Source organism: Dromiciops gliroides, chromosome 4 (assembly GCF_019393635.1).
Source record: "Dromiciops gliroides isolate mDroGli1 chromosome 4, mDroGli1.pri, whole genome shotgun sequence".
Classification (NCBI taxonomy): domain Eukaryota; kingdom Metazoa; phylum Chordata; class Mammalia; order Microbiotheria; family Microbiotheriidae; genus Dromiciops; species Dromiciops gliroides.
Window position 1 is genome coordinate 276606021 of NC_057864.1, and position 17558 is coordinate 276623578.

The following is a 17558-nucleotide window of genomic DNA, read 5'->3' on the forward strand; positions in this document are numbered from 1 at the left end:
CCTAAGCTATGGAAGAAGAGAAAGGACTCTTTTGACATTTCCAAGAGACTTTTAAAAAAGGCCTCCTGTAGAAAGATTCATTGTAATCTCCCCAAGATTCTAAAATGGAATGAAAAATATCTCACTTTCCTGGACTCCCTCCCCAAGTTCACCCCCACCCCCAAGGAAAAGAGATGGCTTTCTAGTACTTATAAAACTAGAGCTTTTCTGGTGTTCATGACACTTTAATATTACCTGAAATAATGAAGAACTGTGCCATAATTGGGGGGGGGGCACAATTCTTCATTTTGTAGGACTATCATTGTTAAAAAGAATTAAGTAAATATAAAAAAATATTTAATTAGCTAAATAAAAACAAACTAAAATAATTGTATTACTTTTAATTATTAATATTACTATTACCTCAAATATACTAAAATAGTTCCAAATACCTTGCTTCAGCCTTATTAAGCAATGCATCCCATCTACTGTCCAAGAGGCTCAGCTGTTTCAAAATCTTTACTTTATCTGCTGGTTCTGCTGTCGCTGCAATTTTTTCCCCTTCCGTCTTGATCCCTTCAATAGTAGGCTTTCGGTCATCCAACAATCTCTGGAGAAGCTTAGGGGAAAGCAATTAAATAACTAAATAATCAGGAAACAACTGTATCAACATTATGCTCCAAAGATAAAAAGGAAATTTTATCCCTCGTGATTCTGCTTCTTTATCTTTTTCTTTTGCAGAGGACAGTGAAAAGAAATAGAAGAGGGTTGCTTTCAAGGCTAACCTATTATTTTTAATACACTGTAGATACAACAGTAAAAAGTTATGTTTGATTTATAGTGGTGTAGATAAATTACTTCATCAAACTATTCTCCATTGACTTTTGACTTAAAAAAAGTCTAGAGGATTCTATATGTGGTTACTAAATTTTTTGGAAGTGGGAAAATTCAGAATCTGGCTGGTAAGAATCTACATTGCTCCAAACACTTGAAAATTGTTGTGTGATGCTTGTAATACTAAAAACAAAAATACTTGGTTCTTTTTAACATGATCTCTGGACCAATTAATGCAGGCTGGTACCATGAGAAATTGCTATGTTTGGAGTCATAGGTCCTTTGTTCAAATCCTAGTTATGCACTTATTAGCTATGTGACCTTGAACAAGTCATTTAACAACCTGTTACCCAGTTCCCTTATCTATAAAAATGAGGGTAACATCCCTGCCATCTCTAAATTCTTTGATTTCTGGGTGAAGTTTTGGCAAAACACAAATCATTTGCAAAGTGGCATTGAGGAAACAACAGTAAGTTAGCTTATAAAAAACATGGTGGTATACCTATTCAACCTAATCTGTAACTAATTACCACTCTATAGTTGACAATTTTTCCTTCATTTTAAACCTCTTTTTCTTTCAGATCAAGCACAAACTGAGATCTGGCTCCTTCCAAATGATACTGCATTTCCTGGCACTCTTTCCACTACTGGCTGAACTTTCTCTCATACCCTCTAAAGCACTGAGTCACAGTGGGCAATTCAGAAGACTCCTTGCTGCCTTTTGCCAATTCTAAACTCTTCCTCTTTTTGGAATTTCCAACCTGGCTCCTACCAGTCCTCTTAAATCTACTTATACTTTACTCCCAATATGCCCACTCTATGGTCCAGACAGAGTGGAGTCCTTGCTGTTCCTCACACAGGATGCTCTATCTCTAGTTTTCCATGCCATTTCATTATCTGTTCCCCATACTTGGAATGCTTCTCTCTTCTTATCTCTTCATCCTAGAATCTCTGCCTTTCTCCAAGACTCATCACAAAGCCCCCTTTCCCAAAAGGACTTTCCCTATCTTCTAGCTGCTAGTATATCCACCTCTAATGTTACCTTCCACTATGTATATGTATCTCATTATTTCCATGTTGTCTCCACATTAGAATATAATAAGTTCCTTGGGGGCCTGGAACTATGTTTTGCTCTTTCTTCATATCCTTCAGCATTTAGTATAGTTCTTGACATACAGTAAGTGTTTAATAATTGCTTGTTCACATAGTATTCAATTGATAGTAGGTTTCCCCCTTCACTAGAGGTATTCAAGTGGAGACACATTTGTCAGGGATACTGTGAAGTAGATTCCCATTTAGGAATGACCATTTGTCAAGGATATTGCAAAGTAGATACCTGTTCAGATACAGGTAGGTTAGACTAGCTGACCTTTGAGGTCTGTGCTAACTCTAACATTCTGTAAACTTTTTTGGTAGTTAAAGGAACCAAGGTTTGGGAAGTTACTAGCTAGCAGTTTTCTCTTGCTTCATTATGGAGACAGAAAATAATAATAATAACCTAACATTTACATAGCACCTACTATGTGCCAGGTCCTGTGTTAAATGTTTTACAAATATCTCATTTGATTCCCACAGCAACCTTGGAAGTTAGGTACAATCATTATCTCCATTTTATAAATGAGGAAACTGAGGAAAACCAAGATTAAGTGACTTGCCCAGGGTCAAATAGCTAAGTGTCTAAGGCTGTATCTGAACCGTTCTTCTTGACTCTATGCCCAGTGCTCTATCCACTGCATTACCTACCTGCCTCCCCACCCCCCAAAAAGAAAAGATAGTGAATCCCTTAAAATGTCACATTATAAAAAGAGGTCAAAATGAGGTAGGAAAGGAATCCTTGTAGGTTCTAGAGAAAATGTCTTAAAGGCAATTTATCTGGTGGAACTAGTGACAGATGTGGTTAAAGGAAAAGAATTTAGTTAAAGTACAGAGGTTATATAGCTGAATCAGATAAACTGTTTTCATGTTCTATGCTTAGGCTAAAACCCGACATTGCTTTATAATGCAAGGGGTCTTCAAGGTGAATCCTTATTAGTTCTGGTAGGAAACGCAAATTCAAGTAAATAAAATAATACGTGATAATGGTTTAATTAGGCAGAAATCGAAACCCCAACATATCTAGGTCAATCTCTATCATTACTCTTTGCTACTAGGAATATTTAGTTGATTATCTCTCTAAAGATGAATTCCAAACATACTGTTTTTTAATTGAAATTTATTTTTACAGAAAGGGTTTGGATCAAGTGATTTAAATCCCTGGTACCATTTAGTAATATATGCTATAGGGAACACTATATTACCAGGTGAAAGAATTGTGTAAGAGTCCTGAAGGACCAATTATCCTGTTTCTAGAAAATGTGATTTTAGGACAGCAATCACAGCAAGATAGTTAATCAAAAGTTTTAAAACCCTTAGTACATCAAGATCAACATTTTTTTCCTCATGAAGGTTCACATATGCCATTCTTATAGTACTAATTCCTTGTGAAACTGTGAAATAGTTATTGTTCATCTTCCCTTAACCCACCAAAATGCTGCATGACATCTGCTTTAATATTAGAGGAATTTATTAAAATCTATTTTGTTTTGAGCATTTTATGGTACCTTCTGAGAACTACAGAATCACAGATTTGGGAAACTTCCTCTTCTCCCCCCTGCCTGGTTGCTATACCCATTTCCCAAATTACTTTCTACTTAATGTATATATTTACTATTTACCTACCTGAGTATATGCCATTTCCAATAAAGAATGTAAGTTCTTTGAGGACAGACCCTGTTTTATTTATGTCATATCCCTTGCACCTCACATAGCGTCTGACACAGAGTAGTTACTTAATAAATTGGACCTTGACTGAATCATTACACTTCGGGACCAAACAAAATTAAGTCGAATTCCTTTTGCACATAACAGCCCTTCAAATACTTGAGAGTTGTGCCCTGCCCCTGCTTTTTCCCTTTTTTTCTAGGCTAAATACTTGCAGTATGTTTCAATTCAATCACTTATCAGCAAGTGATTATGAATCACCTATTATATGCCTGGCATTGTGCTATGAACTAGGGATGCAAAGACAAAAATCAAATTGTTCCTGCCCTCAAGGACTTACATTCTATCAAGGGAGGTTAAAAAAAATGCAATATATTATTTAGAGACAGGGCATCTGATTCACATATTAAGTATTAAATTACTCAGGGTCTCAGACAGAAAACAGTATGCAAATATCAACATATAGCATAAACATTTCAAAATCTACTCTCATTGTTGGAACAGAAAAGCAAAAAGGAAATTTTAAATGGTTACTTACTTTTTGCTCTTGTATCTGAGCCTTTACCACCTTGAACTCAGCTGATGGAGGTTTTTGATTGGCTACAAGATCTTCAGTATCAACTAGCCAGCTAAGCAGAGATTCCAGGGCATCTTGGAACCTGCCACAGTGGAGCAGAGCCTCCTGTAGCTGAGCTGCTCGCTCAGCAACCTAGGTAGGGGCAAGAGATTCAATCATTTATTTCTTTATTTTGTAGAATAACAGAATTTTTCAACTTGTACCACTTTTCATGTGTTTTTTTTATTTGTCTCTGATTTTTGTTTCCATTTGGAAGAAAATTTATTTGAATATGAAAAGTCATGAAATAATGTTTTTCAAGATTAGTAAATTAAATCTTATAATTTAATATATGGTATTTGCAATATTCAAATATCTAACAGAAATTAAGATTCAAAGAAATAAGACATTTAAATCAAGAACTTGGGAATTCCAAATAATTTTAGTTAGCAAAGATTCAGATAGTCTAGAGGCACTGAAGGTAACTCAATTTTGTTACATTGTCACAAAATTAGTTTTTATTTCCCCCACAATAATACAAGGAAAGGAAACATGGATTTCTAAGTAAGCAAAAAGTCCCAAGGAAACTACAATGTAGCAGCATTATCTTACACTGAATAAAATAGTTCTTTCTTCAGAAAGCAATCCAGTAGTTTCTCCAAGCAACCCAGATACCACTAGTCCCTGGCACTTTTCCTTCTGAAGCCATTTTATATATAAGAGAAAAAGCCCTCTAATTTGCTTTTATATCTGAAATGGTCACTGAAAATGTTTTAAGTTTAAATGTATTTGAAGTGTAAATATATTTGAAATGTATTTGTTTATATTTTAAATGTAAATATTGATGAAATGTATATATTTAGATTTTAAACCTAAATATATTTGAAATATATTTTATGTTTAAATTTACATATTTTAAACTTAAATATATTTAAAATCTTTTTTTTCTTTTTTTTTTTTTTTGCGGGGCAATTGGGGTTAAGTGACTTGCCAAGGGTCACACAGCTAGTAAGTGTCAAGTGTCTGAGGCCGGATTTGAACTCAGGTACTCCTGACTTCAGGGCCAGTGCTTTATCCACTCCGCCACCTAGCTGCCCCCATATATTTAAAATCTTAAGTAGATTCTAATTATACTTAAAACTAGTCAGTGCATTTTAGACAGAAATAATGGGGTGCAGAGGGAATTAGACTAAATTTATGATGGCTACATGTTGTGATGAGGATGAAAAATAGATGATATGGCTGTTAGAAGACAATTCCATCTAGAATAAAAGTTTTGGCATGCCTATTATCCAGTGAACTAGCTAGCCCTTTTCCATAAAGATGTCATTGTACATAAAGCTTTGTTATTGTTGTTTTTCTCATACTTATGAGAGCAGTCTAAATTATCTTAGGGATTTCCAGAGAATAATTTCTAGAATAATACTGGGAGCACCTGTGACTTGTCAAATAAGGCTTGAATTTGGTGATTTTCTTGGGAATAGAAACAAGTTGCACAGTTTGAGAGCTTCTAAAGATTTGGATTAACCAATCTTGAAACTATTCCATATGTTAATAAATCAAGGAGCTGTGGTTTCAATAGTGAGGGAACTCGTTCTACCTATGTAGAGCCCCAAATTCTCAAATTTATAATCATAGAGAGTTGTCTGTAGCCATTGGAGGTTAAATGCCTTGTCCAAAGTCACAAAACACTTTATGTCAATAATTAAATTTGGACTCAGGTTTTCCTGACACTCTACACACTAATAACACTGCCTCTCTGCTTTCTTATAGTCACTGTAAATGTAAGAGAAACAAACAAAAACTAAGGTATTAAGATTTTTCAAAAATTGCTATAAAAGGGAAAATTGTCTTGTTATTTAGAATCTAAATGGAGAAATAATAAAACTACCTTTTTATTAAGGGTCTTCCACCGTGCATTAACATCTTCAAGATCATGCTCCAAGTTCTCAGTACTAGTACTTTTTGCAGCACTCTGAACAAGGCCTTGACCCAACCAATTGACCTCTTGTTGTTTAACCTGTAACGGTTCAATCTCTTCTTTCTGGAAAGCCTGTGGGTAATTAACAGTTGGGTGAACCAAGAGATAATACAATGAACATAAATTAGTTTTCCTCCTTTTTAAGTGCTTAAAAACCACTCACCACAATTGTAAAATTAACTCAAAAGATCTCATCTGTGTGGATATTCCTTCCACTAGTACAGATAACACCCCATTCATACAAAACCAATTAAATGTCATGAAAGCTGAATTAAATGTAAGATTATTATATTACCAGAACTTGGGAAAATTTTAAATGTGTGTATAATGGGTATATCATTCAATGTAAAGGGGAAAAGTGATTATTTCCTTTAACTCCCCCTTTAGCCTTGCACTGCGAGTTTTCCAGAGAGCAAACGATAGTTGGTATTGAATGACAAAGTTAAGGTTCAGAGGAACTGTATGACACCAACTATGTGATTCTGAGAATATTTCAGGACCTATGATGCTATGAGTAGAATTAACTTACTGAAAAATAGAATGGTAACTGGTCCAGAGGGGAAAAAATGATTAAAGGTTGAATGCTAAGAAGAGGCACCAATATGATTACTTTAAAAACAGTACTAATAAAATCCTACCCTTCCCTCCCCAGTCACTGCCATGTTGTGGCAGAGGGGGTAATGAAACTATGAGCTACAGGGTTACTGGAGATGGACAGGCCACAATGAAGAGTTCTGACAAGAGGTGCACCTAAGAAGTTAGGTGATACAGTGGATAGAGCATCGAGCCTGGAATCAGGAAGACCTGAGTTCAAATCCAGCCTCAGACATTTACTAGCTGTGTGACCCTGGGCAAGTCATTTAACCCTGTTTGCCTCAGGGTAAAAATCTGTAAAAATTAGCCAGAGAGGAAAATGGCAAACCATTCCAGGATCTTTGCTAAGAAAACCCCCAAACAAGGTCACAAAGAGTCGAACACAACTAAACAAAAAGGAAATTTAAGACTGGTTAAATACAACTTTCTAACCATGACCAAAAATGACTTTCAACAGAAATTGAGGCTAAATTGAAGGAGAGGATCCAGATAAGATTCTGAGGTCAGTCACAAGATTCAGCATTTACAAAATACTTTGTATTCATTGACCCCCTTGAGTCTCATATTCAACTATGGGAGGGAGGAAGGATAGATATTCTCCCCATTTTGCAGATGAGTAAATTGAAGCTCAATAGAGGTTTTAATGATTTGCAGATAAGCACGCAGCTAATAAATTCCACGATTGAGGGTTGGGGTGAGGGAGACAAAGAAAGGTAGGCAAAGGCTTGGAATGATCCTAAACAAAATAAAATGTGTTGAGGGTGAATTATGGGGCATGGTGGAGATGGGTAGAAAGAGAAGGGAGGGGAGCACCCTAAGGTTCTGACTTACAAGTGAACTACAGTAGATTGGCCAATTTATTTCAACCTATACTCATTTCTCTCTCTGAAATTGTGGTCTACATATCAGTGGGTAAGCCAATCAACCAGGAACACTGGTAGCCACCAGTTTTACCACCACTTTTCTTCACCACCACGATGTCTCCACTGCTCCTGGATCCACAGAACTTTATATTTCCCTTTATATTTTGGGGGCGGGGTGGGGGCAGGCTAGGGAGAGAGATTCTGGGAGGAGATAGAAAGTACCATAGGAGAGAGAGAAGACAAATATGTGAAGTGTTCCAAAAGCTTATTAAAGTTTAAAACTGTGCAGGGGCCATGCTAATCTTCTCTGTATCATTCCAATTTTCGTATATGTGCTTGTTTTTGGTGCTGTTGTTTTTCTGTTTTGAGGTTTTTCCTTATTGCTCTGATCCTTCTCTTATAGTATGACTGATGCAGAAATACGTTTAATGTTATGTATATGTATGTGTGTGTGTGTATATATATAAAACTATATTTCTCTCTATCTTTATATATATATATATATATATATATATATATATATATATATATATATATATATATATATATATATATATATATATATATATATATAAAACACCTATATTGGATTGCCTGCTGTCTGGGGGAGGAGGGGAGGGAGGCGAGGGAGGGAGAAAAATTTGGAATTGGAAATCTTATGTAAACAAATGGTGAAAGCTATCTTTACATGTAACTGGAAAATAATAAAACACTTGTTTTTTTTTTTAAGTTTAAAATTGCATTAAAACTTTTGTGGCACCTTGTATATGTTTCCAAATCTTCCTCAGGCTGTAACACAATATAAACATGTTACATTAGACTTATTTATATTCACAATAATAGCCAACATTTCTATAGTGCTTTATAAATATCATTATCCTCATAACAATCCTGGTGTTATTATTTTTCCCATTTTACAGAAGAGGAAGCTGAGGCAGACAGAAGTTATATAGACATGTCAGTAGATAGATGATTTAGCTATATTTTTGTTATATTAAATACATTTTAATCAAATAAAGGACAAAAATTATTCACTGGTTTAGAAGATGAAAGAAAATATTTGCTTGGAAAAGAAAATTTTGAACTAGAAATTAAAACAGCATTTGGCAAGCCAATGTTTCAGAGAGGAATACATTTATATAATGACAAACAGTATATAAAAATGTCAGACGATAGATTGGTCAGTTCTACAGACCATACAAAGAAATGTTAAAGGAACTATAAGAGCAAATATTAGTGTAGTAGAGAGGCAAAACATTACTTCAAGTATGGAAAATAACTTTGAAAAATATAGAGGGGATAAAATGTGTGGTGCAAGCTGGGGGGGGGGCGCAAATCTGACTTGCACTCCACTAGGTTCCAAATTCAACTTGAAATCTTCACAAAGATCTATAAATGATTTTATAGAAAGCTATCTTATATTTCAATGTAATTAAACTGAATATAATAATCACTTGCATTAAATCGAAGAAAAACTGGGTAGGGGCATGTGGGGGTAGTAGCAGGAATTATCTTTAGAAAGATAGGGTTATTTTTTAAAAATCAAGCAGTTGGTAGAAAGCTGAAAAAAGGAAGAAAAAGTAGAATTTGAAACTATGATTCTATTTTCCTTTTTTGGGCTAGAAATATTATTTAAATAACAACTTCTAGTAATTGATCTAGTTGTGTAAAGACTCCACAAAAACAAAGGAGAATGGAAAGACTACTAAACTCTTGACCCCAAAGCTCTGTATGATTAGGGCAAAGTTCTATTTTTTTCCCCTTAGGGAGCCCTCTGTAGAAGAGAAAAGCTCTGATCCTGGCTCTAAAGAAATAGACTTTATGGTTACACTTAGCTGGGGAGCTGGGTGACTTTTGGAATCTTTGTCCTCTTCCTGAAGTTTTCCCTAAATGGCACCAAACATTAAGGGAGAAAACGCTGTAAAGTCTACACAATGCCAAGAGCTTATACACACAAACACACAAGGCAACTCTTTGCAGAAAAAGTTCACAGAGCCCTTAAAAGTCTCCTCTCGATAGCTAGCAGTCTCCTCCCTCTTCAACTGCCCTACTAGGAAAAGCACCTGGCACTACTTCAGGACCCTCATTTCACACAGTACTAACAAGAACTCTCCTAATATTGTCCAGATTCCTTATCGTTCTGTGGTAACAGGATACCAAAGATGACAAGGTTTCTTTCTCCAATCTAACCCAAAAACTTCACAAAGAGAAGCTTAAAATAAATTAAAATGATCTCTGAGGCAAAGTTTACCAGAAGAGCTTAGTAAAAAATACCAAAATAGCTAAACTCCCATCTGAGTAGGAGGACAAAAATTACAGACTCCACAAACAACCTCTACTTATTACAAAGCTGTACTCTTTCCTTTCGAACTTCACTTACCACTCTCGAAAACTAAGGAGACGCTGTTTGTAAAATACAAGCTTAGAAATCCACTTTCTCAGGCATGGCATATGAGAAAAAAAGGCAGTATCAGGCTACAATTCTTTAATTTGTGTACTGTACCTTGTCTACTAGCACAATACAGAAATTTATGACTCAGACTGTTTAAGCTGAATAAATTCAGTAGAACTGCCCTTGAATGGTAGTGCCTGTAGCCATAATTTGTGTAAAAGCTTCATGTGAACATAAATTCACAGTGGAAGCACTCGAAAAGGGAAAGCAGCACCATCTGGACAATCAATAGTAGGGCCCTAAACAGCTGGGAATAATCACTACTATCAAAAATTGCCCCTAATTAATTTGTTAAAATGACCAACTTATCAGTTTTCTAGCATCTTGCAATATATTGTTAAAACACCTCCCTTCCCCCTCCCCACCCCAACCTGCACCAAAAGGCTAGAACACAGGTAACACTTTGATGGGGACAAAACAACAAACTCTCTTTGGTTTGGGGGCCACCTTTCTGAGTTTAACATTTCAGTTAATTACCTCAACTGATGGAAAGCCATTGCATATTGACTCCAAAGTTTCTGAGTTTGTGCTTAATTTCCAAGAGACTGCTTTACATCTTACAGGAGTAGATTCTGGAGAAGATTTTGGGTGGTCAGACTCCATGTCCTGATCAGAAAACTGCACCTCAAATTCTTCTGGAGGTGTAACATCAGACTTGTCTAAGTCATCGAGTATCATATTTTCGAAGAAAGTTGGGCTGCCACAATCCACATTATTCACTGCCACATCTGTGAGCTGGGTGTCTAAAGCCTGAGGAGACTCACTCACAAATTCCCTATCATGTTTTATCATTTGCGGTCCCTCTGCTTCACAAACCTCACATCTCTTTTCCCCTTCTCTATGGTCAGAATCATGGCTGCTCTCTCCATTCCTTGGCAGAAGCAGTGTCTCTTGCCTCATGGTGCTCTCTGTCAGACCATTCTGTACGTGGCAATATTCACCTTGGATCTCTCTCTGGTGCTTTTCACATTTCTGTGGCTCACTTAATTCGGTTGTTTCTAGTTGAGGAACAGCATGCAAAATCAATTTGTGGTTTTTGTCTATATGGTCACTACTACTGGAAAGCAAGGGGATTTTTTGTTCACTGCTGGAATTAACAGAAATAAAAGGTCTGTACTGTTCTGTTACATGGATCTCTTCAGCTGAGGACAAGCTTCTGATTCGATTTTGGGTCCCAGTCAAAATGTCCTGTTTCTCTTCCCTCTCAGCTGGAGGGCTGCATAAACCAGAGTCATCTTCATCAGATGTTAGAGAATTAGTGCCCCATCTGCACTTGCTTGCTTTAGAGATACCTGACAAGTCAGCAGAATCGACAAATGAGTTTTCACTCTTGTTTGCATAATCTGTAAAGTTGGGTGGAACAAACATTCTCCAAGAGCGCCTATTCTCTTTCTTTTCTGTGTGAGATTTTGCTTTGGGTAAGGCTGTGGTCCGGATAATATCACTGTTTAATTTGAGCGCATCGAAGATCATTTTTTCATCTAACTTGTTAGCTTCCCGACCTCTAAGCTCAAATGCACTGGAAGAAGTTGGGGCACCATTAGAGCACAAGAACCCAACATCCAGTGTTCTGTGACTGTAGGGTAAGGTCCGGTCTGTAAAATGCCTGGAAGACAGGCTACCTTTAGACCCAGAGTCGATCTGTTCATTCAGCCTGACAGTATCATAGATTGACCTCTGTGGGACATAACAGTCCTCAATGTTTAGATCCTCCTCCTCTTCACCCTTCCCAACACATGGTGGATTCTGACGTAAACAGTCTGGTCTGCTGAGTGGCTTCCCCATTTTGGAAATACTTAAAACACAGAATGTGGCTTTTAATCCAGAAAGTGAGAAGTAAGGTAAAGCATAAGTGTCTTGAAAATTGCACTTCTCAATTGAACTACAAAACTGTCTTTACCAAAAGGACACCCATGTATGCACATTATACATGTCATAATTTATGAGGTGTTTGAGGTCATCAGCAGTGCATCAGTGTAAATGCAACTATCATATTACCTGCTTATTTTTTCTTTACAGTTATTTTAAGGTATAAAGTGCATCAGAAACAGAAATTCCCACCCCCAAATCACAGTCACACCTACACACAGTCACACACACATACACACATACACAATACACACTCGCTCACTGACATAAACAAACAGTGGCTCAAATACTCAGAACATTCAACAGCCAGTCCATTTCTGTTTTAGGTCAAAATTTGCATCAGAGAGATCCGGCTTAACCCTCCAAATGAATAAGCATCATAGCAGGCTGTGGATTAGCTCCTGTAGAGGTCCTGATTAACTGTAATCCATTTAAATGGCTTGAAAACTCCCATCTCCTTATAAATAAGACATGGCTCGGACACTTAAAAGAAAAACACAGTAGCTGTGTACAATTCAGATCAAGGCACAGAACAAATCTTCAGGAAAAATAAGTTAAATCTAATGTTGTTAAGAAAATAAAATGTCTTTTACTTCTTTTTTGGCAGTAGCTATAAATAACCTTGATTCAAAGGGCAGTTCTTCTTCTTTCCCAATAGTCAGCTTCTTTGTGGCGTATTCAGAACTTCCAAAGAAAAATGCAGCTTTCTGGGCAGCCAGGCCAGTACATCAAGCAGCACTTTAAAGTAAAAAAGGCTGCTATGTAACAAGATGATAACCATTCCTTTAAAAGGGGACTCTTGGAAAAGATCCTTACTCGAAGTATTCTCCTTAAGGCTTTTTCCACCTAAGGCAATTGCAGAGTTGGAAAACAAGTGGTTTTGTTTTTTCTTCTAAGGCACAGCATAATTCCCATCCAGTTTAGATGCTACACTTCTCCACATTCTGTAGCTAACAAACTGCTCCTGGTTTCACCGGCATTTTGAACGGCAGCTGTAGCAAAGAAGGCAGAAAAGGCACCCAAGCAGGGAACACCAGCCGCAAGTAGCATCCAGCGTGATAGATAAGCCTTTCAACTCTCTTCTGGCTTCTTACAGCAAGCTGTATGAACCGGCAGGCAGCCTCCCAACAGTAAGCTTAAAGAAACGCCCCTTTTTTATTCTTTAGGCAACATCTGCTACTATCCCATTCGTGCCGAGTATTATTCTTTCCAGCTCTCCTTCGTAGGTGCCTGACCTCTCAGCTCTCTCAATCACTTATGTTTTCTGGCTTCCCATGACAACTTTTTAGTCATCTCTTTCACGTTTACCATTGGTCTTTTCTGAGTAAGTTAGAACTATTTCAGGGGGAGGTACTTAAAGCCTCAAGCCACCGAACAGCAAAAAGTCAGTGGTGGTGACATCATGCCAATCACAGAATTCTGTCATACCAATCAGAGAATTCTTGGATTTAGGGCAGGCAGGCAGCGTTTAGGAGACCCACTGAAACACTTTATTAGTTTTTTAATAAGTCAAAAAGATCGGCTATGCAGCTGAGGTAGGCAATGTGATTTGAGAAACTCCACCTAATTTCAATAATATTTTGAAACATCTAAAGACCACAGTAAAGTGTCCTATAAAAACAAGCCAAATTTGCAAAAAGCCCTAACCTTCAGAGGAATTCAAACTCTCATCATATTAAGAGTCCTTACTATTCAAACGAGCTTTGCAATGAAAGGTAGGGAGCATTTTGGAAATGTTTTGAATGCACTTTTTAAACCCTTGTTTTTTAAAGCCAGCATATGAAGGGGGCGGGGGGGCAGGGGTGGGGGTGGGAGGCCGTTCTGTTTCTCTAGAGTAAATCAACCCCACACAAACAGCTTCCTCAGCAGACCAGACTTACATGTCATTAACTTTCTAGGATTCTATACTTCTCTTGAGGTCAGGAAAAGTGCTGATTAAAGACCAAGAGGCATAATGATGGTAGATATTAAAAACTGAGCACATTACAGGAATTTTATTAGCAAAAACAACCCCACTTTTTTACATAATTGGGAAACAAATAGGAAGCAAAACTTTAACCACAAGACAGAGATTTACATTTCTATTTAAGAGAAGTTCCATATATCCATAAAGTAAACTGGATTTTATATAATTATATTTTTTTAATTTGAGAAATTACATCACCACAGAAGTGACCAGTCTCAAGTACAGTATATAAATGTATATATAAAATAGATATTATCTGAATTTTATTTTTTAAAAATCACACACAAAAGGCCAATGCTAAGTTACAGGGATATTCTCTTAGCTTTTATTGAATACAAACTGAGGTGGCAGGAGGGGCATTTAAATTTTGCTTGTCTAGTTAGAAAACGATATTTCCAATTAATTCTACTAATACTAGTGTTGAATCACAAACTGAAAAGGTAAAGGTACCTGAGAGGTCAACAAATTCAACACCTTTGTTTTACAAATGAGGAAATAAACGACAGTAAGTGGCAGAAGCCATGATTCAAATCCAGGTCCTAAGATTCCAACTCCAGAACTATTCCTACTATATTACATTTAGTCACATGGCTGGATTTTTTTTTTATGTGAACTTTAGCAATTTTGATAGGGAACAGTATACAGTTATCTTGGAATTAAAAGATTCACATTTAGACAATTCAATGGTGAAGGAAGGAAAGCAAAGAAGGAAAGAGGAAAGAAGAAAGGAAGACCAATAGCACAGCTACTTAAATAATACTAATTTTCATTCTTTGTAGAGCACCGATTAAACACCTACTATGTTTAAAGGATTCTGCTAGGTGCTGAGGACGCAATCATTTTTTAAATGATTCAATCCCATGATAGCAACTAATAATTAGCAAGTATGTATACAGCAATTTCAGATTTAGAAAATATTTTACATATTATCTTATTAAATCCTCACAAGAACGTTTTAAAGAGGTTGTTATTCCCATTTTACAGATGACAGAACTGAGGCTGAGAAAGTGACTTGTGTAGGGTAACTGACACAGTGTCTGAAGCAGAATTCAGACTCGGGCCTTCCTGACACGAAGCTGAGTGATTCTACCCTATGCCAGAGAGCTGCCTTGAGAGGTTTATATTCTGTGAGGGGAGGGAGTATCATATGTACACAAATGAAAAGAAGGAATTTAGACAAAGCACTCCAGAAAAAAAAAAGTTCCTTATTTTAAGAGGAATTTTATTCTATTGAAATTTCCTATCTTTCAGCATTAAATCATATGACACCTACCAAAGTAGCTATCACATCGACAGAATGGAAACCAAAGTAAAAATGTGACTACATATGTTTAACATTTGATCTATGTAAAATGCCTACTTTTATTATTTCATTAAAATTTGTAATTACGAGAGTTATACTAGTGCCCCCAATTTGGATATAGCTGTGATATATGTACCTATACTTTATCTGAAGATGCTTCCATCAAATTATGTCCAATAATACTTATATTCTCCCACTTTAATCTTACCTATATTTCCTCTATTATTTTGTTGTTATAATTACTTAGAAATATAAAGCCCTTAGTATTTAATATATTGGACCCAGTCATTGCATATTAAACCATGTCAAACAGATAGTAATCTCAAGATCTGGGGTATCAAATGAAACAAACACATCACTGAGTATGAACAAGGCATTCTTTTGCAGATCAGTCAACCCTATTTCCCCATATATACAAAAACAAAAATTAGATGCTGTTGAAAGCATTATTGTACTAATAGGCTGCTACCAGTTTCTCTCAACATATGCCAATCAGTGGATGGTGATTTCTGAGGCCAGTTTACTTTAGAAAGATGAACATAACACTGATCAAGAAACAAAAACTGCTTTTTGTTTGCTCAAAACATTTTTTAAAACATGGTAATTTTGCCTGCTTTTTAAACTTTATTTATCTTTAAAGATAAATTTAAAACTGTGAATAAGGAAAAACTTGCAAAACTGTATCAGAAACGGCAAGAATGCACTGTTGTCCAGAGAAGACAGGATGCTCTTATCTTTAGTCATCTCAGAAGAACAAACATCTATGTGGTGAATTGCAATTTTGTTCAAGCTCAATGACAGAAATCTCTGCCTGGTACAGTTTCTTATGAAGTCCAGATATGAAGCTTGTCTCTTTAGGTATGTGTTTTGCCATTTGAGTACAAAGATTAGTCCTTAACAGTAGCAATTTCCATTGTCCTTCAGGAAACAAAGGAACCATTAGCTGATAAAAACTAACACATTTTTATATTTTTAACTTTGAAACTAGAAAGTTTCCTTAGAGAAAAGACTGAATAGTTCTCATAAGACCTCAAGCTATCATGATAAAAGTGTACCTTTGTTTCTCAATGGAAAAGGCTTTACTTTTTATAACCCAACACCCATGAAAAAGTCAATTCCGGGGCAGCTAGGTGGCGCAGTGGATAGAGCACCGGCCCTGGAGTCAGGAGTACCTGAGTTCAAATCTGGCCTCAGACACATAACACTTACTAGCTGTGTGACCCTGGGCAAGTCACTTAACCCCAATTGCCTCACTAAAAAAAAAAAAGTCAATTCCATGGGTTGTAAAAGCCTTTCTAATAATAATTTACCCTCTTTAAACCAGAAATTTTTCATATGTACCTTTTGTTAGGGAATCTTGGGTAATATTTTACCAAGCATGGACTATCTTGTTATATTTGTAGGTTATGGTATCCATGAGGTCTGTGCTACTACAGTTTTCATCCCATGAAGTTACTTAATGTCTATAAAATGTCAAATTTAAAATAATACAAGAAAGAAAGCAAAAATGATGCCAACACTTGGTTATTACCCAAAGCCTTCTTAATATGAAATGCATAAAGGCTATTCATTTTAAATAAAATTAATTAGGTTCACTGAAATCCATTTTTACTGAGCTCACTCAATATGGGTTTCCTTAACGAAACATTTCTGTCAATACTAATCAGATTGAAAGAATGTTCAATTTTCCTTTTTGTAACAGAGTCAAAGAAGACTGAAAAGAAAACAGAGCCATTTACTCCTGATCTTAGACTATTTTCCTTGAATAACATGAAAATCAATCAGACAAATTTATACATACTATGGCTATCAATGTTATGTAGGTTACCTTTGTATCTTACCTAGATAAGGACTAAATATTATCAGTCTTGGACTGACTTTCTAAACAAAGAATCATTTCATACATTTTCTGTATCTTCCCATCTATCCCCAAGAAAATCCCTCTCCCCCACAAAATAAAGACATATCAACCTGTATTTTCATTCACATAGATCAAAGAAACAATCATTTCTGATGACATCAGAAACAATCACTGATGGGAGAAACCTGTGGCAGAACCTTCACATACAGTGAAACAGAGTAGAGGCATGACCACCAAATTACATTTTAGACTAAATCTTTCCTTAAAGTGCGATCTAGATAAATGAAAGAATGAAACTACTTGGCAGGGACTGTTTCATCTTTTTCTTTGAATCTCCATACCTAACACAGTCACTGGCACCTTGCCAGCAGGTGAACTTGGTAAATGGCCTAATAATCCTACAATAGAAATTCTCACCTGAGTCCATAGAAATTCATTGCCTTTCCCAAATTCATGTGGCTCCCATTCCATAGTACTTTCTTTAGTGTAGTGTAATGAAAAGGACACTAGACTGTGCTCATAGAAGTTGTTCAAAAATAA

At 36.2% G+C, this 17558-nt stretch overlaps 1 protein-coding gene and 1 non-coding gene across 2 annotated transcripts in view; both read right to left on the bottom strand.

Moving 5' to 3' along the window:
• LOC122755023 (dystonin-like) overlaps positions 1 to 17558 on the bottom strand; it is a 646765-nt gene that overhangs the window by 97231 nt on the left and 531976 nt on the right. The window contains 5 exon segments of the mRNA XM_044003425.1: positions 432 to 598; positions 4112 to 4282; positions 6021 to 6182; positions 10497 to 11913; positions 12820 to 12880. Coding sequence (XP_043859360.1) covers positions 432 to 598; positions 4112 to 4282; positions 6021 to 6182; positions 10497 to 11913; positions 12820 to 12880 — 1978 coding nt within the window.
• LOC122727050 lies at positions 7809 to 7916 on the bottom strand. The gene has a single exon (XR_006353019.1). It is a non-coding gene; the product is annotated as a U6 spliceosomal RNA (small nuclear RNA).